Here is a 26,140-nt window from a genome sequence, read left to right on the forward strand (position 1 = left end):
GCCTGCATACGAAGCGCGGTTCAACTGACAATATCTCGTTTAGAGTCGTTGGATAGCGGTCTTTCAGTATCCAATCATTGCGTTGCTGTCGGCAATTGCTACCGACATTTCAGAGGCAGTGGGAACTTACTGTGAATACAAGATCGAGCCATATTATACCAGGCTGTGGGTATGTCAACTTCAATTCTGTGCTGGTCCTCACAACTTGACCTACTGCTAACTACCTACCCATGACTAGATCACTATTATCTCTCAAACTTCACTCACAGTCGCCGTCACATCTGTCCTCGTGTTCGTCAAGACATTGAAGTCTGAGCTTGCTGTTCATAAACCTATGGTGAAACTCGTTGCGTTCAAGCTTATAGTATTTCTGAGCTTCGTGCAAAGTGTAAGAATAGTCCTTATCCTATATGATACTCATTGTAAGATGTGGATGCTAACGTAAATGTCGCTCAGATTATCTTCTTGATCTTGCAAAATACTAGCAGCCTCAATCCCACGTCGAAGCTTACATATGCCGATCTCCACATTGGAATACCTGCGTTACTTAGTTGCATTGAGATGGTGCCCATCTCTGCATTCATAGCATGGGCTTATTCCGTTCAACCATACCTACTCGGCCGCGGTGCTGATATCGAGAGATCAGGCGGTTACGCAGACATTCCGAGATCTTACCAAGGGGGGTTCCTTGGTGTGAGGGCATTTTTAGCCATGTTGAATCCTAGAGAGACGGTTGAGGGAATTATCTTTGCTTTCTACATGCTTACTGAATCCCATAAGCCCTCCAATTCCTCCGACTTTGGTCTTGACCTGGATCATACATACCACTCCAACAGCGGCATAATACGGAATAATGCATTCAGGTACCAGGCTGTGGATGGGGAGAACAGATAAATCGAGGCATTCTGTAGTATAACGTGCCTTTCTTGTAATATATATAGAATTCAAGGATAGAGAGCAGGATTTTAGCATGCTAGGCTACACAAAACCCTCGCTTGAAGCATAACATATTAAGCAATAAAAAAATGATATTATCTAGACGTAACAATATTATCCGTATCAAACTAACAACAATACATAATGGGCTTAAAACATCTTCGAGAATTTTCCCAATCCTGTCTTCTTCAATATACCTCTAACACCTTGCGCTGGCTCGGCTTGGGGCTCTGGAACGGCGTCCGGACTTACAGGGAGCTCGAGAACCGAACTCAATTTCTCAACAGCCCATGTCAGTCCTGCCTGCTTTGCGTAGTCAATGGCAGATTTCTCTTCATTATCGCGGACTTCTGCTGCAGCACCGGCCTCCAACAGATCATCAAGCACCTGCTTCGAAGCTCTCAGATCGCGGATATCGGAAAGTGGCTGAGATTTGCCTAATTTTCGCATGTAGAGCACTAAGGCTGTCTTTCCAGTCTCATCTGTTGCGTTAACATCAACCCTTTTCGAATCAACCAGTAGCTTGACATGCGTAGAGCAGCTGTCACCATTCACAGCTGAGTGCAATGCCGTATATCCCATGGAATCTTTGTTATTTGCCATGTCGTCGCGATCTGCGTACCATTTCAGAAGCTTCTTGACAGTCTCCTCTGTTCCTTTCACTCCCACAGCTATATGCAGGGCAGTCTTATTGGTAGCAACCCCGTGAAAAGCGTCTGTAGCCGTTTTCCACATATTTCCGGGCTTCATGATTGATACAGCTCTGATTGTGGACGCCACAGTGACATCCTTCACTCCGCGAGCCACTGCTACTTTATCAAGTGATGATGGTATTGAAGGGTTGGCGTGATTTTGCAACAGTAGCTCTACTATTGCTTCCCCGTTTGGGATGGCAACAGCTTTATGAAGCGGCGTAAACCCAGAGTAATTGGCGTAGTTTGGATCCGCATGCTTTCGACCAGATTTGTGATCCAGTAAAGCCGTTAATATCTCCAGCGAGCCTCCTTGAACCGCATAGTGAAGCGGAGTGTTTCCTCCAAACATCGTGGGCTCGCCTGGGTTTGCATTCGCATCCAGTAGCGTCTGAACAATGCGAAGAGCTGCATGGCTAGACTTTGAGGCAGCAAAGTGTAAAGCAGTGCGTCCAGGTCGAATCAATCCAATAGTTTCCGAGTCTACTGCAGCGCCATTCTTGAGGAGCCACTCTACCACCTTCTCAGCTTCAGAATCTGCAGCGATATGTAGAGCGCGCCACCCTTTGATGTCGGGTAGGTCAACGAGCTGGGAGCGGACCATATTTCCAGCGAGCATTTTGACGCCTGGAAGATTGAGGAGCGACGCAAGGGCATTTCCTGTTGATATGAACCGCTCAGCCAGCGACGTGAGATTGAGTCGGGCGGAAATGAAAAGAAGGCTAAGGCTGCTTGTGCTGCCGGTATCTAATAACGATTGAGAGATAAAGTTAGCCACCAAGACATGGCGAATGGTGTTCTAAAGGCTTCATACATTTACCTGCTGTGCAACGCACCAACAAATCGTACCCTTTGACCCAATGCTGCATGGCCTCGGATTTCTCACTAAAGAAATCATCTCGTCCATTGATGTCGACTTGCTCATGGTCATCTTTCTCACTCTCTCTTAGATGAAGACCAAGAAAGGTAATCGAGTATTCAAGAAACTGGTGTTCTCCCAAATATCGCTCGACTTCCTTCTCGCGCTTTGCCCTGTCGATCATACCATGTTCATCAACCGGAGGCTCCGGTACGCGCAGTATCGAATTTCCTCCAATTTTAAATAAGAGAGACACAGTTCTGCTAGCTGCTTATGCGTCTTAGCTATGCTGAGATGCCCTCGTCTCTGGCCTTTATCCGAGTCTGTACATAGTTGCTGTGTAAAGTCTTTAACGGATGGATGGGCAAAGTGAATGGAGTTGTCGTCGTGAAGAGTAAGGAGCGCTTTCAAATTACCCTCAAAAGAATTGCGGATGGTATCTGGGCTAAGAGACTTTTTCTTAATCTCTTTGACGGAATTTGCATCGTCTTGAAGCGCCCACATTATTAGAACTTCGCTAATTGTTAACGAGCGACCTGCGGCGTATACCCATAAGAGTAAACTTCGCATTTTTATGTTCAGATGCTCGTAAATATCTCCATAGATGGCCTGAACATCATAGGGAATTTTTTGAAGCTTGTCTTTAACTTCGTTAATATCCCATAAGGTGCCGTTCCCCAAGGATTTCAGGGCCAGCGAAAGCCATAGAAACATGCCTTCGGCACGCGTCGTTATGATATTGACGACTTCATCGATCAAAGAATCGGTGATGGCACTGTTCAGACGCTGGAGATATTTCATACGGGTCTGAGCCACAACATGAATATCCCCTCTGTTCTTCTCGAACTGGTCTACCACTTGTGCATTCTGCATCAAGCGGTCCAGATCGTTGGGTCGGGTGGAAAAAATCCAGCGGGGATTTTTCTCGCCACATTGTTTCGAGACAAGGTTGAACAAGCACTCCAAATCCATAGCGTCTTGTTGTTGTTGATACTGGCCATCAACGACCAAGTATACATCACTGACATTCGCTTGGTTCGTAATCTGCTTCAGCAATTTTGCGAGAGAATCAATGGACTCGAACGCGTCCAGGTTCAGAATGAGCTGCCCTTGGGTTTTAGACTCCTGCCAAAACTCTGGGTCTTTGGTGTCAATCAGATCGCGATTTTGTCTGAGAATTTCATATAGAAGAGTTCTCAAAATCCAAATAGGCGCCTGTCGGTTGGGATGTCTATCGCAGAAACTGCCCGCAACAATAATCTCCCCATTTGCTTCTTCTTCAGAAGAGATCCATTTTTGTTTCTCTCTGAGAATGAACAAAGACATGACGCTTTTCCCACAACCGGAGCTACCATTAATCCACAAGGGGCGATCGGGGGGTCCCTCTCTCCAAGAACGGAGTTCTGTGAGTATCCATGAGCATGTACCAGGCTCGGGTGGTTCAATTGGCACTCCAAGGCCAGTATCACCTCCCATTAGAGCATCGAGAAATTGGTCTTCGGGGCTTTGAGGGGATGAGCCGCCTGAATTGAAAATATGGTTAGACACTTGATGCTACTACATCCACTGAGAGGTACTGAACGGCTTACCCAGATAAACAGTGGCTCCTTCAGCAAAAGTGTTCGTCGTGTTCATCGTGGCATTCACAGTGCCCGTATTTCCACCCATTTGTAAGCCAGAGTTGTGAGACTTGGAGAAACTAATCTCGGCGCGCATCTTTCTTTCCGCCATGATAGACTGTTAAGGTAGAGAAGAAGCGAAGAGTAATCCTACTGGGATCTATTGATAAATCTCGAGTCTATTTGTTAGCTTAAAGCACGAAAGCTTCTGTTGTCCGTAGCAGCTGCGACGTCACCTACCTGATAACTTGTTGACTTGTATAGAACTTATCTCGTGTTATAGAGGAAGGTTGACCCGGGAGACATGATGGCTTTAAAAAAAAGTTGGCTATTGTAAGAACCAGAAGGTGATATAAATTTTTTTTTAAGACTATCTGAAAGCTGAGCCCCTAAGTCGGTGAAAAACAAGGATTCGCTCTTCAGCCGTGCCGGCCTTAGCTTGGGAAACCAGTGAACGAATGATTCCCCTCCTCAATAAGGCATTAATTTTGTGCTACGTGAAATGCAATGCCACCTTTTAATTTCATCTGCTTCAGCTCAGGTGAATGGCAACACCCTATTTCAAAGCTCTAGCAATCCTTCCGTCCTTGGCAGTCAGGAATGTGTCTCCATATGGCTAGTCAAATATTTCGCAGCCTTATTTTGACGTCATTTTATTGATATTTCTCTTTCTTTTCTTTTCTTTTCTCACACCGACTTGTACTCAGAAAACATTGTGGCTTTCCCAATAAGCCGCCCACGTCGGTCCAGATGCCTGGCTGAGCATATCCACGTACGGCTGATGTCCTTTGTCGTGCACTTTAGTAAAATGTTACAAGATCGTACCGCAATGAGCAAGAACAACTTTGATACATTTGAGCCTGTAATGCTACCATCACCGTGGTTGCAAAATCTAGTTAGTACTGAGATTGAAACCATTGTCTTTGCGGATGGCTTAATACGTATATTCTAAGATATGTGAAAACCTAGGGTCAAACGTACAACAGAGTTGGTGAGCGGGAATTGGAGGCTTGACCCAGCATTGCATTATAAATCAATCAAATGCAACACAGTAACTAAAATATGAGATACTAACTACTTCAAGCTGAAATCATTCATGGGTTATCGAATGGCTATCAGGCCAAGAGAAATGAAAATGAAAGCATATAGTGAATGGCCAAGAATCGGAAATAGCCTACAGTGAGCTAACATATTTTTACATTGATGATACCCTAGTCACCGACTGAATAGCGAGTTGAATACCTATTGGATAGAGATAAGACGAGGCGCAATAAGGCAATATTCGCAAGGATTCTCAGCCGTGAATACGAGATGAGCAGCTTAGCATTGTCAATAGTCTCCAATAGACCGATTCCTTTAATTAAGATCAGACACCGACTCGACACCGAGCTTGACACCAATTGGACAGAGGGCCTGATGGGAAAGCTATTTATGCAGGGCAGACCTCAGCCTTGGGCTCCGACTTAGACATTCATTGGATGGAAATGTTTCAGGAAGCGAGATAGAACAAGGGTTAGTGCTAGTGAGCTTCGTTGTTGTGAGGCTCGGACACATTGACCAGAAGTAAAATAGCGCGGCAATATGATTCTAGGAAAATAAAATCTACGATGTATATGCGAGTACGCCCAGTGAGAAGGATCTTTCACCTAATATTGCTCTTAAATAACCAGGGAGTATCTTCTGAATTTTCTGCTGGCCTCTATTCGTGCATGTTTCCTTCTGCAATAACTACGAACTTTCATCACCACTTTATTTTATTTGTATCCAAATTCTTAAACAATGTCAGCCAAGCCCACCCAAACTCCGAGCGAAATTATCGATTCTATCAAAGAAAAAGGTTTCACAAAAATTCGAGATTCTACCAAAGCCAAAGTCGAGTAAGATCAACATGGCTCTATTTCTATATCCCCTTCAGATCTACGTACTAAGTCAGCACCATAGCATCGTGTTTATCCATGGCGTGCTGGGCAACAACCCTTGTTGGACATCTGACGATGGTGTCTTTTGGCCTCACATGCTCCTCGCCCCTGAGCTACCGGATGCACGAATCTTATCTTTTACATATAAAGAAAAGATTAGTCACTCTGGTGGGAAGACCGATGCTTCGATCGCCATGGTCATTCAAGGGCGTCTAATCAACGGACTGGCCAAGCTCCGAAAGGACAAAGAGAGTGTGAGTACAATTATGCACTTATTCCAATCTATTACGTTATCTTACTGATAATGAGACAGAAAACCCGACCAATAATTTTTGTTGCGCATTGTCTAGGTGGAGTGATTTTAGAGGGTGTAGGTATCTGATAATCATCTCAATCTCCGACCGCCTTGCTAATCCTCGATGTTGAAATGTATCTAGTCTATTGTAGACGCGCTTGATGATGAATACGGAAAGGAAATCGTTTCTTGCATTCGCGGTATTCTACTGCTGGGCACACCGCATTTCAAGGAAGGATTGGAGCCAGCCGCCAAGGAATATTTCCGATATGCTTTGGGGTTGAAAGACGATGAGTTGCCTAAAGAATTACCGCTGCCTGAAGAATTCCCGGAAATCATCTCCAAAACTCAGGAATTTTTCGATTTCAAAAGAAAGAATGAGGGCATCATTGATGTCAAGAGTTTCCGTGCCAGCAAAGAACCCACTGTCAAGGAGAAGTTGGCCCAATTGTCGCAAGGCCCAAAGCCACAGTTGCTAAATCGCAGCCAGTTACAGTTGAGTCAGTTTGTAGACAGTGGTGACGATGATTTCCAGGAGGTGCTGCAGACTCTTACTGACTGGCTTGAAAAAATTGACCGAGCATCTGAAGAGCATAACGGCCCAGAACACGATGAGCCCAGCGTCAATTTTTCAGGATCAAAGAATTCTGGGATGCAGATCGGGACGAATAAGTCTGGTATTCGTGGGCTCACCTTCAATACAACATACTGAGCATGACCTGGAAGAACTTACCAATTCTGACTGGTGCAGTTGACAGTGGACTTCCCTATAGATAGGTCTTCATATGGTAGGGTGAGAATCAATAAGTCTTTAGGCTATATACGCATATTTGGATGTCTGGATTCTGAACGAAGTACATATATTCCGCCCATGTATTCAGGGATCCGTAGTGAAAACGATGCCTGGCGCCGCGTTCTAACCTTCTGGCTGAGCACGTGCAATTTATCAGTATTTTTTTCCAGACCTTGATCGAAGACTATTAATTTAGTAGTAATTATGAAGTGAAGAATTTTGAAAATGCATGTATACATGATAAGATCACGACTTTATAGTGAACGTTAGGTTGCTAGAAGACAAAACTTAGTAGTAGGGTTACATTTCCGACTCTGGAGAGCACAAGCAAGTAAATTTGCAACTATCTGAGATTTTTTGACTTGCAGAGACGCAGTGTTGGCAGGGGAAGGGAACTACAATAATATATTTGGAGAGCTCACACGCAAACGCTGCATCGATATCACTGGTTCTGCTTATAAACCAGAAATATGGGTAGGTATCGTGGTGAGAGGTAGTGTAACGTGCACTCTGTACAAGCAATTCAGATAGTGAGATGCTGCTTCTTCCTGTGGGGAGCATAAATCTTATGCTATATTAAGACTATCCATAGTTACAACCCCTAACGCGACAAGATCTAATTCTACAGAAGAGATTGAAAGATTACTGAGTTAACGACGCAGACCAGAGCCTAATATGGAAGTAAATAGACTACATGCACATGCACTATATATATGAATATTAACGTTAGTATCCATGAGCTTGATTTGTATGTAGGCGTAAGCAGCGGTGCTCATTTATGTCTTTCGAGCGACATATTAGCCTGGAACTCCCATGTACTTCTTGATTAATAGAAAGTCTATTATGTTTCCTAACCAATCCATTCTTGATGAAAGAATATAGAAGATATTTCTAAAGTATAGCATAAGATCCCCAATACTTTGAATTGCTGTAGATTTGAAATCTCAATCCTTAAACGCAGTCATTGATATTGTATCGCACAGTCTTCATAGTGCTGAGTTGCCCAAGATGCTAAGCATTTCATCCAGGCTGAAGAGCTTGTTACAAGCCGAGCGTGATCACCAGGTGTCGAAACGGATATTGCTAATTTGACCCGAATTGTTCCCAATCTGTAAACCACTGTTGACACCTGAAAACACCACGCTTTTCGAGTAGGTGGTGGCTGGTTTCATGGCTTTCGCAGCTGTGTCGCTTAGCAGCTTATCCTGAACAGCAGCGATGTCTTTTATCAACGAAAGCCTGACCCCTTTATTGCGCATCTCCGATACTTCTTCCTCACAAAGCTTGCGCTGATCTTCTCGAATTCCAGGAAAGAGCTCGATCAAATTGTCCAGCAGCTCGCCAATATCTTCAATTAGTCGGGCGAAATTCTTCTCTTCGTATAGAGTCCATTCATCTGACTCCAATTCGAACTGTCCTTGGCGCTTCTTAACTATATCCTGTATCTTCTCGTGAAGCAGCGCTGAGACGCCGTCTAGCTCTTCAATTGGATCCAGAGCTGACAGAGCGACATCCTCATTTCGTTTCTCAAATCTTTTGGAAGCCGCTTTTGCGTCTGCAAATAGTTCAAGGATCTGGTTCAGAAGATTTTGGACTTGTTCCCTGTTTTCTGGAGCTAATTTTGTAGTCTTCAGAGATTTTGCCCTGTCAAAGTTTGCTATTCCAACTGATTGACCCCAGCGTGCCAGTCGGAGACACACCACGTCCAGTTTCAGCAAGTTAACCTTAAAACTCCCATGAAAATTAGCTCCCATTTGGATTTGCCCAAAACTTTGCACTGTGTTGCTGAATACTCGAGACTGCTCTTTCAATATTGACAGCACATCTTGTTGTGTCTCTATCATGGCATCTTGTTTTAGTTGCAGCGCTACGTTTTGTTCGATAACAGCTTCTGTGTCTGTCTTGATGGCATCCATCCGGTTGTCAATATTCTCATTCATCTGGTGGACAACTTCGCCCAAGATCTTCGCAGCCTGGAATGTTGTCAGACCAACTGTCTGATTTAGTTCGTTGACAGCATCTTCCATGTCTTTAACCGCTGCTGAGAGAGTTCTGTCAGATCCATCGACCAAATTGTTAAACCACTTTTCTAGATGAAGTAATCAGTCATCAAACCCGCTATTCAATACTTGACACAACATGGCTGGGGAGTATGTTTACTAAGCCTTTTCTTTTCCGCATATTCCTGGGCAATGGAACAAATAGTCAACATGCCTGAGAAGACACGAGCAACACAAAGTTGCAGCGGTTTTTGCTGTGGGATCGAATCATCAATCATTGAGAGTCTGCTGAGGAACCGTTGAGTGAATTCAAAGAATCCGATGATCTTATCGTAGTCGGCCGACATTGAAGAAAATGACTAGGGGGGTTAACAAAGTCATCATAAGGGTGTTTTGTTTTAGGATATTGTACCTGCATCACTTGCCCGAAAGCTGTGGAAACCATACCAGCTGGTATTGCTGAGGAGAATGTCTGCGGATCATCAGTTCCAACCGGATCAAATAGCATAGGAATATCTAAGCCAAGTCGTACTGATGTGGCACCTCCAGCTATTTGGACGGCGTTGGCCATTTTCTGAATTAAACTCAGGTTGTTTCTGAATGCATTTCGCACTTTATCTGGTTTTGACTTATCGTGCCGAAATTCTTTGAATCGATTTTCCATCTTGTCCATAAGCAGTTCTATATTGTCGGATTGTCCTCCATGAAGACTCTTCTTGGTTCTTTTCTCGTAGTCTTCAACTGCATTTTGCCATAGTTGAGCGATATCAGAAGCTTGCTCTGTTCCATTTTGTGTGATAGTAGCCATGTCAATTGATCGCGGCAGCTAGAGGCGAACGTGTGTTGAGAACCAAGTCCTGAGCAGATGAGCGAGTTTCAGGGATATGTGTTCATAATGGAAGTTCAGCACCGCTACAGATGTCCGTATCTGTTGTCACCTTATAGCTACCCAAACAGTATGGAGAGTGGACCGACCTAACATGAGCTCTGATTTTTGAGTCAGATTGTTACAATCCAACTCCTCTTGATCGATAAAATAGAGCTGGTGATTCGGTAATACCTTAGATGAAACTCATCTGGATATATTGTCAAACTTAATCCGGCTAGGTATTCTACTGTTATGACGTGCTACGGTTAGATAATTCATATTAGTTAAGGTGACGGTGTCACACTGTGTGGGTATGAGAAACAAAACGCGCGATTATCTAAGGTCGCTGTATAAGTATAAGAAGCGGGAAAACAGGATCTGTCGATGGTAGATATAGCCAATTGCTACTCCCTATAAGTCGCGACCCTTCAGGAATAGCGCGTCACAGGTCGACATATAAGCTTGGCCAATCCAATAGCTCGACCGAAGCGCTGCAGCTTCTCCCCCCAAGAATATATACTAAGATCCACTAGTGAAAATGCTAACCGGTACTGTATCAGCTCAAAATCGCTCGATTCATAGCAGCTCGGGTTGAAAAACTTGATGCTCTTTATTTAGAAAACCGTCTTTACTGTTCTCATTACTTTTAACGAAGTGGCAATTGGCAATATCATGCTTAAGGCACTAGCGGCCTGCTTCCGGACCTCAGTTTATTTTCTTGTCTTCGCGATTGCTACCTAACCACATAAAAAAATAGTTCACGCCTGCAGGATCTATAGTTTCCAGCTGCTTCTCTAACCGGGAAAAGTTCACCCTGTTCAAGGAGACGCAAAGGCTTATGAAAGATCGAGAATCGGCGCCAGGTTGAAAAGATTTGTCGGAGGCAAGTAGTGCTGAGTAACGATAATAGCCTTAGAGGTACTATGCTGGTTAGTTTGGCAACCCACGGTGTATCAGATGTAGCGTTCAGAATCAAGGCTCATGTGTGTCATCAAGGTCATTATTTATTTCTAATTCTCATAAGCCTCCAAAGTTCAAACATGGCGACAAGGTACTATATGGGAAGGTGGAATACACTGTAACCTCTTATGATCCGGCCACAGAAACGTACATGATAAATTCACTCGGAAAAGTTGGGAAAGAACTGCTAGAAGCTTTGCTACAAACTGTGGCTGAAAGTGCAAAGACCTTACCCCCGAAGTCCTATTATGGTAAACAGGTACGCTATAAGGATGCAGTATATACTGTGGTCTCTTTTGATGAGGACACAAAAGCATACACAATAAGTTCAGTTGTAAAAGTTGGGAAATATGTGTTAGAAGTTAAGAAAGACAGAAGGACGTAGAAGGACAAGGGGGCAAGGCAGCCGTTCTAGGTCTATGAGTTTAAGAAAGCAACATGAGTAGAATGCTATTGCGGGGCAATCTATCAAATAACTTAGAAGCGCATGAGGGCTTGAGTTGGCGAGTTGGCTGTGAATATGCTCTCTAATAATATCAAGAATATTTTAGATCCATATCAATATACTGCTACCTATGATCAATTTATATCTGTATGCTCATATACACTAAGACACGACAAGTGACGGTATGCAGCATTCTGAATTCTGGATTAACGCCCAGCTTTACAACATAGCAGATCTAAATTGGGCGCATTCATTTCTCTATCTCTCTTGCGTTTCGAAGGAAACTTAATGTCCAGTACCTACATTAGATTAGGACATGCAGCCATACCACACCAAGATATCGTCAGTCGAACTCGCCCTATTGCTATAGTATATGTAAAACATTAGACACGTCGTCGCCTTCAAACATACATGCATTTGATGCGTGCAAGAAGGCGGACTCTTAGTGGACACGTGTTCGACTTTGGAGGCCACTGACAACAGAGATGGAGGTACTACATTTACGAAGAGATAGATGCAACCACCCGATACACTCTCGAGGCAGCGTAACGCGGGGCCAAGGGTAGACCGAGAGCATCTACGTATAAAGCGCGCGCAGGATTGTCTCGATGTTACCACCCGATACCCTCGCCCAACAGACTGTCGGCGATGCAAGTTGGAGCCAACAGGGAGGTAGGAGTCTGCGCGAATGTTGGTGCGACAATACAAGCAGCGTTGGTTTGGGTAAAGGCGCCCGCAATAGTGCTCCTTGTATGACTATTCATACCGTTTTGAGAGATACATGCATGCTCGTGAAACTCCGTACCGAGTGTCTAGCGTAACCTCGGCCATTCACCGATCTTCGGGCAGCATACCAGTATGCATTTTCTTAGGTTACGGCAACTTATCCACCACTATACGGATTAGAGATATAGGTCTGAGGCTGAATTGCCCTGAGTAAGGCAGAGACTACAAAGCCCATGTACCTGACTAGATTAGATGACCTGGATCTTACCAAATGACATTCATTAGTTAAACATATGTAGCCAAGGTTAAACTAGATATGGACTATATGTGATCAGATGGGGCCCAGTCATTTATATCAATGTTGTCTTTTTAAACTATAATCACCGGATTTGGCTATAATTAGCTATTTTGACCAAGAAAATGAGTGTTGAAGGTCATCTCAATAGACTGCGCTCATATCACGATCGAGTACTAACTTGCTATAATCAAATCACAAACAGTTCAATGTCTGTACAGGCCAACACCGTCTGTATTGCATTTGCAACATGCGTTTCTGTGTCGTCGCGGGAAAATTGCAAAAGTATTTAGCTAATTATTACTCCGTATCAGCCGCGACTTAATGGGGGTCGAAATACAGCGCCTAACCAATTTACCAGTCTGACCCAAGTGTTGCAAGTTTCATATTTGGGGTGTCACTACGTGTAAAATCTACTATTACAGATGCTAACTCATACTGTATCGGCTTCAACCTCACACCTAATAACGGGAGAAATTCCCGCCGGATAGCGTGGGTAATTGGACTTGTTCGAATAGTGTGAGAGTCGACTTGTACCTGCTGTTTTGCATCACTTTTATATGCTCGTAAAACATTTTTATCAGTACATAGACCTTAATTACTACTTGTGTTAGACCAATAATAGAAGCGCTTTAACTTAGGATGATAAAGGTGGTTAAAGCAATTGTTATAAGAGATGGGATGCGTAACGCGCCAGCTGGGTTCATTTTTGTCCAAGAATACGACTTGGACGCTATCACATCATGATGATATCTCCAGTGTAATAATTTACCTAATGGAATAAAGTAGTCTTTCATGTAATGAGGCTATCATATATCAGGTGAGGCGTCCATATGAGCGCCTCGCATGACGTGACAGTCAATCTGATGGCCGGCGGGGAAACAAATGTGCCATGTTTCCCGAGCTTTTTGATGATATGTGCCATTTGCCACTCTCCCGGATAGCCCGCACAAGGTGAACCCGGCAAACCTACATCATGGTAGTGACGAGATTGGCAAGTATGTCAAAAGCAATTCTTTTCAGGCTTCAGACATCATTGATGAAAGAACATGAAGAGTGTTTCGTCCACTGATCACACTGGTTTTTTTTCTTTTCCTTTGAAGCTCTGCCCGTTACATGTAGAAAAGAAAAGGAACTTGGTGATGTCACCTCTATCCTCGCTATCCCGGCGACGAATTGCAACATGAAGAAGGTTGTCAAAATTGCAAAGTTTCACTAACAAAGCATAAGATATTGTGGCAGTTTGTACATAACTTTGATTAGTTCACAAGCAATTGCGGGATTCCACTTTTGCCCGAGATGGCGGTGACATTAGAGAACAAAGGCTTCATTGTCTATGAAGAACGCTTTGTTATAGCATGGCTGTCAGTTTATTTTTGGGTTACGCTAATCTACTAGAGCAGTTCGCTAGGCAGATGGCAGGTCCGGTTATCCGCTATCCGTGGATAGCGTAGCGCTCCACCTCATTGTCACTCCACGATCTTTACTTCGATACTTTCGATACTCGGTCTGGACATTTTACTCACCTTAACTCTTGCATTCCACTTGCACTATTCAGATGTAAGCAGCGCCTAACAAAGTGACGTAGGTGAGCTGAGGAGAAAAGTATCTTGAACAAAGCCACAGCTAGCTTGAGGCTAAGGCTGCTGGAAGGGAAAAAGTCAGCTTATACTCTTCATAAGCGGATCGACTACTCTCCGGTGTCAAGCGAAGTCTATTGCTAGTTGACAATTTGAAGCTGTAAAGAAGTGCAAAGTCAATTCAGATTTAGGAAGTATGATACTTGATATTCAAAAAGTGTATATTGACTGTTTTCTATATAAACGGCTCTTCATCTCACTGTTGCACTGAGCATATCACTCAAAGCACTCAAAGCCAACAATACCCGAACAAGAGTTAACTATTCTTTAATCACAATTATCAATTCAAACTCATAACTCTACCAAAATGCGTTCTGCCATCGCCTTCTCTCTCTCCCTACTTGCTCTTGCTTCGGCAGCTCCCTCTTCCCCAGGCAAGGTTACCGTGCAACTTTCAAACGACGTCTCTGGAGCAAATGGCGACGCCTCCATTCCTCTCGATGGAAGACCTGTGGACATTGGCCAGGCTTTCGGACACTCCAATCTGTTCAAAAACGGCAAACTACTTGTTACCAGCATTTTCTTCGTTGCCAATTTCCAAAATGTCGACTGCGTCGTTGTGAGAAATAGAGTCCAGCAGGTCGCCAACATCTTCAACCCATCAAAGGACTTTGAGAGATTCGCTCAGCAGCCTGTGGACTGGGAGCACGGTTTCACAATTGCCTGCACTAAGCATTAATCTTTCCAAAGCTGAGGGCTTGGGAGGGATCTAAGACGGAGGGTCGGGTTTTTTGACCATCTAATTTGGTACGATTCAACTACAGAAAGATACGTGCCCACACAAAAATAATTTGTGCTTACGGAACAATACTGGGTTATTGGAGCCACAAGTGGAAGCATTTACATCGGTTTTTAAATTAGTCCCTCCTTATATTAAATATATATAGGCCTATATCATTATTTTTCACTCATTGATTTAGAACATATAGCTACTATCAAACGTTATGCCTCTAGTCGCTTATCCGCGTGTGATTCTCTGCTTCAACGAGAAATATGCACACTTGCTATAGCATGGCTGCCACAGGAAGGCAGCAGGACCACAAAACCCGGTGGTTTACCTACTTAGACCCGTGCTAGTCCTCTGTGCCGGCATATGCGGCCCTGTAGAGCATGAAAACGCCTCTAATGATGGGATGCTTCGCAAACGTTACGTACAATAACAGGCCATACTTCTTTCTTCGTAGTATAGGTGATATTGAATAGCTGTTTTCCCCTCTTAGATAATCGTAACACTTGAAATACCGATTTATCGGACGGTGACTTTAATTACTGATACACTTTCTATTCACTCCACCTACCTTTGCGAATGACCTTGTGTCTAATTTATCCCTAGATTTGCTACCTGAATTCCACTTGTCCAACGTTTCTAAGCCAAGTTGCAAACGCCAAGTCTCAAGCTCCCACAAGAGTATCCAGGTATTATGTGAACTGTTGCCTATAGATGATAGATATTTGCAGATATTGAACAGGCAGAGATGAGCATAATAGGCAAATGAACTTGGCGTAGATTTACGAGCTAATGTATGAGAATATTCCAGTCTCATGATAAATCTATTCGTTTGTCAAGATTTTCACATGAATATACTATCCCTATTTAAGTAAATAGTATTACAGAATCGAGCAAACATATGTCATGTACATTGCGTGCTTAACATCGCGATTTAGAAGAGTCTTTGAGTGTATTATAACAATTAGGCATGCAAGGCACGCAGCCATATCCTGTACTCAATGTAATACAATACTTAATCTACTTTAACAAACTGCCAAACAGTCGATATATGCTGTCGCAATATCACATTATCCGAACCTTCGGAGACACCCACTTTCTTCAGTGTATGCCACCAATGTGGCATTAGCAACTCGTAGCCTCCTTCTGGATGCTTCCTCACTGTCATAAGCTCCCAAGCTTCATGTTGAGACGCCGCGGAGTGCAGTTTATCATCATCCTTGTGGCCGATGAATTTGCCTGTGTGAAGATTGACAAAGCCAAAATATCCATTCTTCTCGACGCATAGCCATGTGTGTTGCTGAAAATGGTCCTTGTTGAAGTCGTACACGTAAAGACCGCCCTCGTTATTCGCGCAAATTGCCCGGTTCGTACCGTTTATGAAAATGTTGTATTTATTATCCGGCCAAGGTACCGCATAGCGCTGACCATCCCAATCCTCGCCGAAAACAGTCTCAGTTGGTGTAAATTGGGGAGATGCGGTAGACGAGCCATCGGTATAGTTGTCCATGACTGTCTTATTAGCATAAATGAACACAGCTTTCTATGCAATGTCAGTTGTTTACCTTGAGTGAATGCTAGCCAGGCGTCAAACCAGAGTCTATAAGCCCACATTGCGGTTTCAGCAGGGCGCTTACCAAGAGGTGGCGTTGGGATAGGGAAAAACTAATACTTCGGTTGGTACCTAAGATGCAAAGTGAGGGGATTGAGATCGGGAGTTGACCGCAGACGGAAGAATACGCGTGCATATTGAGGCGGTTGTTTATGCGACTTCCGAGCGAATCAAAAAGCGTGTCAGTCTCCATGTAACATACATGTACCTGTATGTCATTATTCTATTCAGTATTAGTGTTTGAACTGCATTTAATTCGATTGTCAAAGCCTTGTGAATTACTTTCAGTCATATTAGTCACCGCCTTAGTGATAGAGCTTCTATTTACATGCAGCCTGCTAACCTACATGTACTTTCTTCAGCAGATTCAGAGTCACATACCACTACATGTACTTTTGTCGTTTTCTCGCCGATGATCCATCCCTTTGGTGTCGGCATGTATGAGATGCTACAAGCTCTCCAAGTACCTTACCATTATAAGATATACCGGATTCTCGTCATTGACATCTCAGTCATATAGATATAGGACGCTGGAAGAGCTTGAGTATTGGCTTGTAAGAGCAAGAAGTGTTCTGTGCCCGGCTTCTTTCTAGAACCCTGGCGCTCTTTACCTATCACTAGCGCTGATGGAAGTCCAACAGCGGATTCAGACCGCCAAGCCATTCAGTAGCCATGCTCAGCCACAGGTGCTGGCTTCAATCAGATCAAGGAAACATGAACCCCTTTACGGCTGCACTGAATCAACGTAGCAGCTCATAACAGCTTTTAAACAGTCACCATGGTCAACACTGGGAGATCCAAGGGCTGCAACACCTGCAAGAGGCGAAAGGTCAAATGCGACGAGGGCAAGCCAGGATGCCAGCGCTGCATACGCTTTGGCCGCGAATGTGAAGGCTACGGCCAAAGACCGCCGCGGGTGAGATTCGTCACCGACGTGAGAAGGACCAACGAGAAAGACTCGCAGATTCAGCGACGCGTAGATGCGTTGGCCTCGCGCACTTCTACTTCTACTTCAGCGCAGCCGACCATCATCCCACCGCCAACGCCAAACAAAAAGGATGCTGCGCTGTCCTTCTTCCTCACCCAATTCGCTACCCTGGGCCGCAGCGCCGCATCGTCGACGGGCTTCTTCGAGATGCTGCCTCTCGTGCTCTCTGGCGAGCGCCACGACTCGGCCGCGTCTCTTGCGCTGTCGGCAGTCTCCATCGCCATGTTTGAGCGGTGGCTGGGATTCGGAAACAAGCCTGGAGCGTCACGCAAGTCGTTTGCTGAAGCCATCGCGCGCCTCCAAACAGCCATTGCCGACCCGTCGGAGAGTCTCAGCAGAGCTACTGTCGTGGCCGCTCTGACTCTCCAATTTCACGACAACGTCTGCGCATTGTTGGAATCAAACGGCATCAATCGAACTCACCACGACGGCTCTGTAGCGTTACTCCGGCATCAAGAGCAGGAGAGTAAACGTCCGCGAACTCGCACTTCCTTGGCTCATCACCTTCTGCATGCCGAAGTTTCATTTGCAATTCGCGAAAAGAAGAGCCTGCCGGTTACTGGAATCTCCTGGCTTCAATATCATAACGATTCACTGAATCCAAGTTCGCTACTCGATATTATTGGCATCGATGTCGCGAATATCCAACACGAGTTCTTCAACGCGCGTTTGTCTAGTTCATCCACAGAAGATATGCTGTCGGACTTGTTTGCCAAAGCCGCAGTCGTCGACACGAGACTCAAAACATGGGTCGGTGGAGTCCCAGTTCACTGGCAGCCAGAGCCATTCGATCATATGCCGCAGTGCAACCCTCCTGTGATAACATACTCGCAAGCCTTTGACGTCTATCGGTCCGTGCAGATCGCCTCAATCTGGAACATCTGGCGAATCTATCGTATAATAACGCTCAAAGTATTGCTCGAGTGTCTCGAGCTGAGCGCCGACAATTTAGACTTTTCAGATAATACTCATTCGTTCATCCGAGAAAGTATCCAGAAGATGGTCGACTCTATCTGCAGAAGCGTCCCTTTCTTCCTTGGAAACCGCAGCCATATGGCAACACTCCACGACTTCACCGACTCCAACATTTTCCTCCCAAGCCATCATCGCCTTAGAGCCAGCAACGAGCTTGTTGATCACCGAAACGACAGCGATTACTGGAGCCGGGATGACCATTTTAAACACGTCATTTCCCAAGGGCCTTGGCATATTTTGATTCCACTTAGCCAGCTCATTGGTATTTTCTCACAGAGCCACGGTTCATCATTTGCTCAGCTACTGGACGTAGAAAGACACAAATGGATTCGAGAACAAATTGTGCGAGCCCGTACTATCATGGGCTCACAAATTGGTAACTACACTGCTGGGAGTATATATGCTGACAATTATTATGGGCTAATGCGTTTCTTAAGATTAGTTACTTCTCCCAACTTGGCTGTCAGCCCAAAAACCCCATTAACAAAACTATATTGAAATCTATTCTGACATGTATTGACGTGCGTAAATGCCAATGTCAATAAGTTTATGGACATAACTAGGAAGATGATTTCAGAAACAATACAAAGCAAGCAAAAAGACATACATCTACATGTAACAATACCTCGTTCGCTCACATAACCATCTAAACTTGAACTACATTTCTAACATTTTGAGCGCTCTCCACAAACTGCGAGAAACACTTGACAACCAGAGTTTCTGATGTTGCAATAAATAAACATAAGACACTGGAGATAGGCTCCTTGGTCAGTGGAAAATGGTATCGTGAGGCCAACGGTCGAACTAAAGCTCAAGCGTCTCACTTGAGAGCCATGCCAAGCTTGGTATTGTCGTTACCGTTGACTATGCTCACCATGCTGGTTGCAGCGTATTTTCGCTCTGGTACCGTCTGGCTGAACATCAGCCCTGGGTGGCCGAAGCAAAGTGCCACAACAGCTAGTGCAATGAGTACGCCTTCAAGCACGATAAATGGCACTTGGTCATGGAATAGCGCACTGTCGTAGCCTTCTTGGAGCTCTGCCACGCGATACGCACACCGAGCCAGTATCAACACTATCGCGGCCGTCAAGCCGCCAAAAAATGCACCGAAGCGCCAATTGGAAACCGCTTGTCCTTGAAACTGCCGCCTTCCAGAGCGAATATACCGGATCATGTAGTCGGCAAACGCAACACTGAAGATGACCAACACAATGACCTGTAGCACGAGGCCGGCCATTGAAACGTTAACGCCAATGTTGCCCTTCAATATGGTTGACAGGGCGCCTCCTGCGGCTTGCAACGCAAGACAGATGATATCAAGAGGAATGAAGATGTAAAAAAAGAGCTTTGGGTTGACTCGCGATAGTTCCGGCCCGAAGAAGTTGATTGTCTTGGATAGTGTAACGTATATAGAGCCCGTGAAGAAGACTGGGGCGGTGGTTAGGCAGACTGCAGCAAACAATTGGACTAATTAGCCTATACAACCATTAAAGACTTCATTGTTGTTTCTCTTAGCTTACCAATGTTTATCATGAATCCTGGAAAAGAGAAGGGGTTATTCCATAACAAAACGCGACCAATATAGCCGATAATCTCACTTGCACAGCCCAGCAGCATGCCAACCATGAAGCCCCAGCTCTTCCACCGCCAGCCAAGATAAATATGCACCAGAGCTATAGTTCCGAAGTAGGCAGCAAAGAAGATGTTGGCGGTGAGCCATGGCCTGTAGGCAAGTATGCTCTCCTCGACGGGGCAAACACTCAAGGTGCAGTTTGCATTAGCACCAATGGCAATATAGTTTGGTTGAACTCCCGGATTAGCCATTGGGCCAGTATTAGATGCGAGTGAAACGCCTCTGGAATTTTTTAAGCAGCTGGGACAAGGAGGCCACAGATCTAATAGACTGTAGGCAGTGTGCGCGTGGTGGAGACGAGAAGATGAAGGAGCCTGGTATAGCCAAGGGACAAAGAATGCGGCAGAGCAATGAATCGTACTTTCGTAACAACAGAAAGACTTTGAAGAAATGTTTTTGTCTCTTAAAAATTGATCACAGAGACCATCATGGACTATATGTACATGTATGCAGTCATCAAAGCGCTGCTCATGCTTGCGCCAATTCATTATAGATGGAACGCCTAGCACAAGTAGCGTTATCATCGTTTCAACAGCTTGCGTATTTTTTTGCGAAGCCACCCTCCTCTTACTCGATAAAACGCCCATTCTTTCAGCTGCAAAGACATGAATTCGCTGCCAAGCTCATATAAAAGCCGAATTGAGTCCCACTAACATTGTAGTGGATGTCAAGTTGCGACTTGCACTAAGACAAATCGAGCAATCGAGTTGCGAGCCGAAGACTCCGCTCGCAATTCAGCATTAAGCTTACTGCATACAATGCAGATACTACGCAAGCCTCATTTTGACAGACATAGTTATGGGGCTATAATTAGTCAAACCCTCCCTCGCAACTCTCGCGGCGATCCTGCCAAGCCTTCGCAAACGCCATACAATTGCCCATTTTTAGGAGTTGAATCCTTTCTCGCAAAAAGTGTGGCTGTATATTCGAACGTCAGCATGCGTTGCACTTACACGTATGAATGCTGGAGAAAAGGAGAGAAAAGGAGAGTGCCGATAACTCTACTCAAGGGCAGTGCTGGAGAATTGCGAGTACGAGTTGTATATAAACGTAGGTGAAAGAGCCGAGTTGGAATCAATCCGGACATCATACTTCATCAGCTCTATTTGAGAAAGCACCAAGTCTACCTACACTTGAACTATACGCATAGATTTAATGGCGCCCTTTCATCCAACTACCAATCTTCTTTCTCTTGCATTCGCCAGCAGTTATCTCGTTCAAGCTTCGGGCGATCTAGCAGCAAGTTTTGGACCTCCTCCCGACTCAAATCCTCTTACTTGGGGCTTCTATGCCACTCATGAGGTCCAAACACCAACGCACTTGGAGATCACTGGTTCCATCCCGAGCTGGTTGACCGGATCTCTCTACCGCGGAGCTGCAGGAACTTGGGATGTCGGAAACTACACTGCAGAGCATTGGTTTGACGGCTTTAGTCGCAACCATCTCTTTCAGATCGCTGATGGCTCTGTTACATACCGTAGCCGCAACGCAAGTGATGAGCTGATGCACTTCATCGAAGAAACCGGGCTCTTTCCCGGCAATACCTTTGGAAGCGATCCATGCAAGATCATCTTTGGCGCATTTGAAACCACTTACAGAGACGGGACAAACGCACGCGGTAATAAAACCACTGCAAACGCCCCTGTAGCCTACATTCCCAACTTTCCTGGTCTCGATCGCAACTCTAGCAACGTGGGCAGCCCTCTTAACACGCTGGTATCTACTACAGATACCAACAGACTCCAGCAAATTGACCCAGTCACTTTGGAGGCTATTGAGCTGTTCACTTACCAGGCTTCCCACCCGCTGCTGAGCGACTCAGGCCGTTCATGCGCGCATCCAGCAATGACAGAGGAAGCCATCTACAACTATGTGCTCGATACGTCTGCCAAACCTCCCGTCTACCGTGTCTTCGGCATTACAGCACCTGGGGGAGAGACGAAGATAATTGCCAACATCACCGACGCACCACCTGCTTACATCCACTCCTTGTTTCACACTGAGAAGCATGTGATTCTAATCGTCTGGCAAGCCGACTTCACGAAAGCTGGAGAATCTGTCTTGAGTAGTATTGGACCCTGGAATCCTGAGAGGAAGACTTTATTCTACGTGATTGATCCTGTCAATGGAGGCGTCATCTCCAAATACGAATCTGAAGATGCCTTCTTCGCTTTTCACGAGATTAATTCTTTCGAGGATGCCTCTGGAGATATTTACATTGATTTGCCAACTATGCCGGACTATAGCTTTCTTGACGCTGCGATGGTGGAAAACTTGCGAGCTAATCTTGGCAGCAAAACTAATGCCTCGTCCAAGAATGATTTGGCTGGCTCGTTTACTCGCTACAAGCTCCCATTCTACGAGTATAACAAAGCTTCCAACGGATCGCTCATCACGCATACCGCAACGATTGATATACAATTGCCTTACAAAAAAGCGAATATCGAGCTCCCTCGCATTGCTGAAAGTCTAAAGGGCAAGCCTTACCGTTATGCTTATGGCATCCACGTTGAGAAGATGGGCTACTTTGCCGATTCAATCATCAAGATTGATACAAAGAAGAAGTCGTGGAAAATTTGGTCACCCAAAACGAAGCAATTGCCATCGGAGCCCATCTTCATAGCACGACCAGGAGCCAAGACGGAAGACGATGGCGTCTTGTTAACTGTGGCGATGGATTCGGCGGAGAAAAAGAGCTCTTTGGTAGTTATTGATGCCATCACCATGAAAGAGATTGGTCGAGCTCATATGCCCATTGTCATGGGCTACGGGTTTCATGGAGCTTATCATGCAGAGTTGTGAGGCAACTGCTCCATGCGATGGCGAATTGAGGCAAGGGAAAAAAGTGAGGGAAATGATGATTTTAGTCGTACTGTCTATGTCATTCAGATTGCCACCACCTATTACTAGGTATCACATTTTACTTTCTCACTTACTGTTATTTTAGTAGAATACTATCTTATAATCTCAGCCGTAACCTCAAAAAATAATGCTCTTTTGTGCTCCTGATCTACAAAATGGATTATACTACTCAGACATTTGTCTACCAGAATGCAGCACGAGCAACAGTGACGTAATATTCACGAGCAAAGATATCTGTACCCTGAGTACGTCACAATAATTATGAGTGCATCTTATATAATCACGAAGCTATGTCTGGCTTCTTTAAATTCAGTAATTTGCGTGCTTTAATCGAATAAGCCCTTACGGCTGAAATAGCGCACAATTACTCAACTTCAGCGACTGGGAAATACATCTGCGGGAATATTTGCCCTTATGACTGGTCCGAGATACGACTCATAGTCATCAGGGTTAGTCTCATTGCCATTCCACTTCAACGCGCGAGCAAGAGGTCGGTAATCTCCAGAGGTGATGTTGTAAGTTACGCCATTGTGCGATAGCGTCGGCGTATCAAAGAAATAAAAGAAGCTAGTCGCAGGAGACCCTCTAACGTTAGTCAGATTGTATTCCTGTATTGTGCCATAAGTCGATACTCCAAGGAAACCAGGCAAGATGGGCTGAGGCGTGTCTTGGTAGTCTATCTTGACGGAAGGATCGAAACCATAGATGGTCGGGATAAAAGTGGTGTTAGCGGGGACGAGTTCGTAGAGGATGTGCGCCGACGGCAAGCCGATATCGATCCTCAAGAACGGGACAATAGACTCGGAAGCATTTGCTTTCCAATAATATGTGTCGATGTTCGGCGTAGATGCCTGAGCTGAGAAGACGCTTTGCTGATCGCCTGGAATAGACAAGACCTGCGGGCTAGCGTAAGGTATTGTCGTCGTGGCATTCTGTGTTATCGGGCCAACAGCGTCCCGGCTGTAGGGCAAGCCCATGTAGGGAATGGAGTACACATTGTTATCGCTGGAAATCTTAATGAATCCGCTGTAGACGGGCGTCGAGTACGGATATTTGTCCGGTTGAGGCGTAATATGCACTGTAATAGTGGTTGACTCGCCGGGCTGGAGAGTCAGCTTGGTCGTTGAGAACTGAGCAGACGCAGGGACAGAATGCGGAGTATAGGCGCTATTGGTGTCAAAGTTTGGTTCGCCGGCCAGGTAGTTTTCATGGGCTCGAAGAAATGCAGCTGGATCGTGGCTAAACGTGTAATGATTTGGCTGTTTTGAATCGTTTGTTATGGTTATATTCTGGGGTGGTGGATTTGCAGAGTCCCTCAAGCTGAATTCCGAAGGACTTATCGTTGAATCAGCTTTGACAGCAGCATAAACGTCCAGCAGTCCAGCACCTTGGCGAAGTGTGGAAGTGAATGGTATTGTGGAGTTGTATTCTGGGAGCGGAGAAGCAGCAGTCTTGAGACGATCAAAGAGTTGTGCAACAGTTAGATGAGGGAATTGGCTCTTGAGAAGCGCATAACTCGCAGCTGCGAGCGGCGTTGCCATGGACGTTCCAGATACAATGGCGTAACCACCCGCGTCAAGCGGCCATGTTGATAGAATTGTGCCTCCGGGCGAAGCGACCTTAGGATGCATTGTCATCTCGATGGTAGGACCAAGGCTCGAGAATGAATCCACAAACTTTCCTAGGGGGTCAGCAATGAGCTGCTGAGATTGTGAACCTGTTGAAATGAATTGCAGGCTATACGTCTCGTTGGGTGATAGGCCTTTAATGTTTTCCACAATTGCTTTTGAGCTATTGTAGGTCAACCACAAGGTTTCGGGGCTGCCGTCGTTTTCAGGCTCATCTGGCTCGATGAGCTGATCTTCGCTTGTGAGGTAAGCCATGATGGTTGTGACGCCCAAATCCTGAGCTTGATACCAGCCAGTACCGCAATCATCCGCCCAAGATACCAACAATATGGTCGTGTTCCAATCAACAGTTGCATTAGCCGCTGCATCCCAGGCTGGTTGGTAGCAGCCACTGGCGACAGTATCATTGATCGGTATTCCAAGCCCAGTTCCAAGCACGAAGATGTCCTGCTTGCTCTTTCCTGGAAAAGGGAGTACCGATATATAATCTACCAATCGGTCTTTCTCATCATGGGCTTGGAAATGAGTCGGATATACCGCATTCTCCACGGACCCTACACTGAGCGCGTCTTGGCAAATACCAGGAATCGATGCACTATAGATCGCAGGGCCAAAGTTGCCAGCGGCTGCCACAACCGCCACTCCCTTCTGTGCGAGCTGAGTGACCACTGGGTCGAAAGGGTTAAGAGCTTCCCATAGGTCGCCGATGATTCCAATGGACATGGATATCACATCCGCGCCGTCATCAGCGGCTCGAAGCATTGCACTAATGATAATGTCGTTGGGTGTGCCAGAGCCTAGACAGCTCAAGATTCTGTAAGCTCCTATTGTCGCATCAGGAGCCCCTCCAACAAGGCCAAAGCCTACATCATCGGGATCTTCCATGGCCAGAATTCCTGCCACGGTATTAGTTCTAATGTTCGATACAGTTCTGAAATGCATTACTTGTCGCCAGTACTTACCAAGGGTGTGAGTTCCATGTCCACCGCTGGGACATGTTGCCAGCGGATCAGGGCTCGGCATGGGAGTATTGGTGCCGGTGTAATTATCGCCCACGAAATCATAACCGAAAGCAATCTTGTGGCCAGGTCCAAAGCCTCCGCCAAGTGCGGGGTGACGATAATCGACACCGGAGTCAATGATGCCGATCTGGACTCCTTTGCCTCGAATGCCTTCGTCATGAAGTTTCTGGATGTTGGTAGAAAGAAGGGGCTGGTTCACGCCGCTAACACCTCGTAGATTGGGCAAAGTTGTATTGCTATTGCCAGTGGTCGATTGGCTACTGCCGCTGGTCGACTTGGCTTTTGGGCTACCGTTTCTAAAATACGGCTCAGGCGGAGGGACAATCATCACATGCCAGGCATTCTTTACTCCATTGGCCTTCCTGACAGACTCAAGGTCGACGTCTGTGTGAAAAGAGACCGAAATTCCTGAGAAGATATCCAAGGAGTTGAATTCATGGCGAAGTTGGTAGCCCGCTTTGACGCCTACAGGAGTCTGGGCAAAGCGTTGCTGAGGTTGCAAAGAGGGATGGAAGTCTGGCTGAAACTCAATAATGTATGCATTGGGAACAATCGTGATGTTGGGCTTCTGTGCCGGTTGCACAGTCGTGAGCGATGCCGCGCTGCCAGTTACGGCCAGCAGGCTAAAGGCGGCCTTGACCTTCAT

The 26,140-nt window shown here is 45.5% G+C and overlaps 9 protein-coding genes across 9 annotated transcripts; 4 read left to right on the forward strand and 5 right to left on the reverse strand.

Moving 5' to 3' along the window:
- Positions 1-1,086: 1,086 nt before the first annotated feature.
- TGAM01_v202974 (hypothetical protein) lies at positions 1,087-4,218 on the reverse strand (the record flags this gene model as incomplete). Its single annotated transcript, XM_024549102.1, has 4 exons — positions 1,087-2,375; positions 2,443-2,754; positions 2,817-4,010; positions 4,077-4,218. The coding sequence occupies 4 exons, from the start codon at positions 4,216-4,218 to the stop codon at positions 1,087-1,089; spliced, it is 2,937 nt and encodes a 978-aa protein (XP_024406217.1).
- Positions 4,219-5,885: 1,667 nt separating this feature from the next.
- Positions 5,886-7,032, forward strand: TGAM01_v202975 (hypothetical protein; the record flags this gene model as incomplete). Its single annotated transcript, XM_024549103.1, has 4 exons — positions 5,886-5,983; positions 6,048-6,279; positions 6,339-6,395; positions 6,463-7,032. 4 exons carry the CDS (start codon positions 5,886-5,888, stop codon positions 7,030-7,032), a joined length of 957 nt encoding a protein of 318 aa, XP_024406218.1.
- Positions 7,033-8,171: 1,139 nt separating this feature from the next.
- On the reverse strand, positions 8,172-9,921 carry TGAM01_v202976 (hypothetical protein; the record flags this gene model as incomplete). Its single annotated transcript, XM_018800446.1, has 3 exons — positions 8,172-9,202; positions 9,274-9,472; positions 9,526-9,921. 3 exons carry the CDS (start codon positions 9,919-9,921, stop codon positions 8,172-8,174), a joined length of 1,626 nt encoding a protein of 541 aa, XP_018666588.1.
- Positions 9,922-14,354: 4,433 nt separating this feature from the next.
- Positions 14,355-14,726, forward strand: TGAM01_v202977 (hypothetical protein; the record flags this gene model as incomplete). Its single annotated transcript, XM_018800445.1, has 1 exon — positions 14,355-14,726. One exon carries the CDS (start codon positions 14,355-14,357, stop codon positions 14,724-14,726), a length of 372 nt encoding a protein of 123 aa, XP_018666587.1.
- Positions 14,727-15,789: 1,063 nt separating this feature from the next.
- Positions 15,790-16,284, reverse strand: TGAM01_v202978 (hypothetical protein; the record flags this gene model as incomplete). Its single annotated transcript, XM_018800444.1, has 1 exon — positions 15,790-16,284. The coding sequence occupies one exon, from the start codon at positions 16,282-16,284 to the stop codon at positions 15,790-15,792; it is 495 nt and encodes a 164-aa protein (XP_018666586.1).
- An 880-nt stretch (positions 16,285-17,164) lies between these two features.
- On the forward strand, positions 17,165-18,847 carry TGAM01_v202979 (hypothetical protein; the record flags this gene model as incomplete). The annotated part of the gene is made up of 1 exon (XM_024549104.1): positions 17,165-18,847. The coding sequence occupies one exon, from the start codon at positions 17,165-17,167 to the stop codon at positions 18,845-18,847; it is 1,683 nt and encodes a 560-aa protein (XP_024406219.1).
- Positions 18,848-19,169: 322 nt separating this feature from the next.
- Positions 19,170-20,173, reverse strand: TGAM01_v202980 (hypothetical protein; the record flags this gene model as incomplete). Its single annotated transcript, XM_018800442.1, has 2 exons — positions 19,170-19,816; positions 19,870-20,173. 2 exons carry the CDS (start codon positions 20,171-20,173, stop codon positions 19,170-19,172), a joined length of 951 nt encoding a protein of 316 aa, XP_018666584.1.
- A 964-nt stretch (positions 20,174-21,137) lies between these two features.
- Positions 21,138-22,784, forward strand: TGAM01_v202981 (hypothetical protein; the record flags this gene model as incomplete). The annotated part of the gene is made up of 1 exon (XM_018800441.2): positions 21,138-22,784. One exon carries the CDS (start codon positions 21,138-21,140, stop codon positions 22,782-22,784), a length of 1,647 nt encoding a protein of 548 aa, XP_018666583.2.
- Positions 22,785-23,218: 434 nt separating this feature from the next.
- Positions 23,219-26,140, reverse strand: TGAM01_v202982 (peptidase; the record flags this gene model as incomplete). The annotated part of the gene is made up of 2 exons (XM_018800440.1): positions 23,219-25,368; positions 25,435-26,140. 2 exons carry the CDS (start codon positions 26,138-26,140, stop codon positions 23,219-23,221), a joined length of 2,856 nt encoding a protein of 951 aa, XP_018666582.1.

Source organism: Trichoderma gamsii (genome assembly GCF_001481775.2).
Source record: "Trichoderma gamsii strain T6085 chromosome Unknown Scaffold_7.2, whole genome shotgun sequence".
Taxonomy (NCBI): domain Eukaryota; kingdom Fungi; phylum Ascomycota; class Sordariomycetes; order Hypocreales; family Hypocreaceae; genus Trichoderma; species Trichoderma gamsii.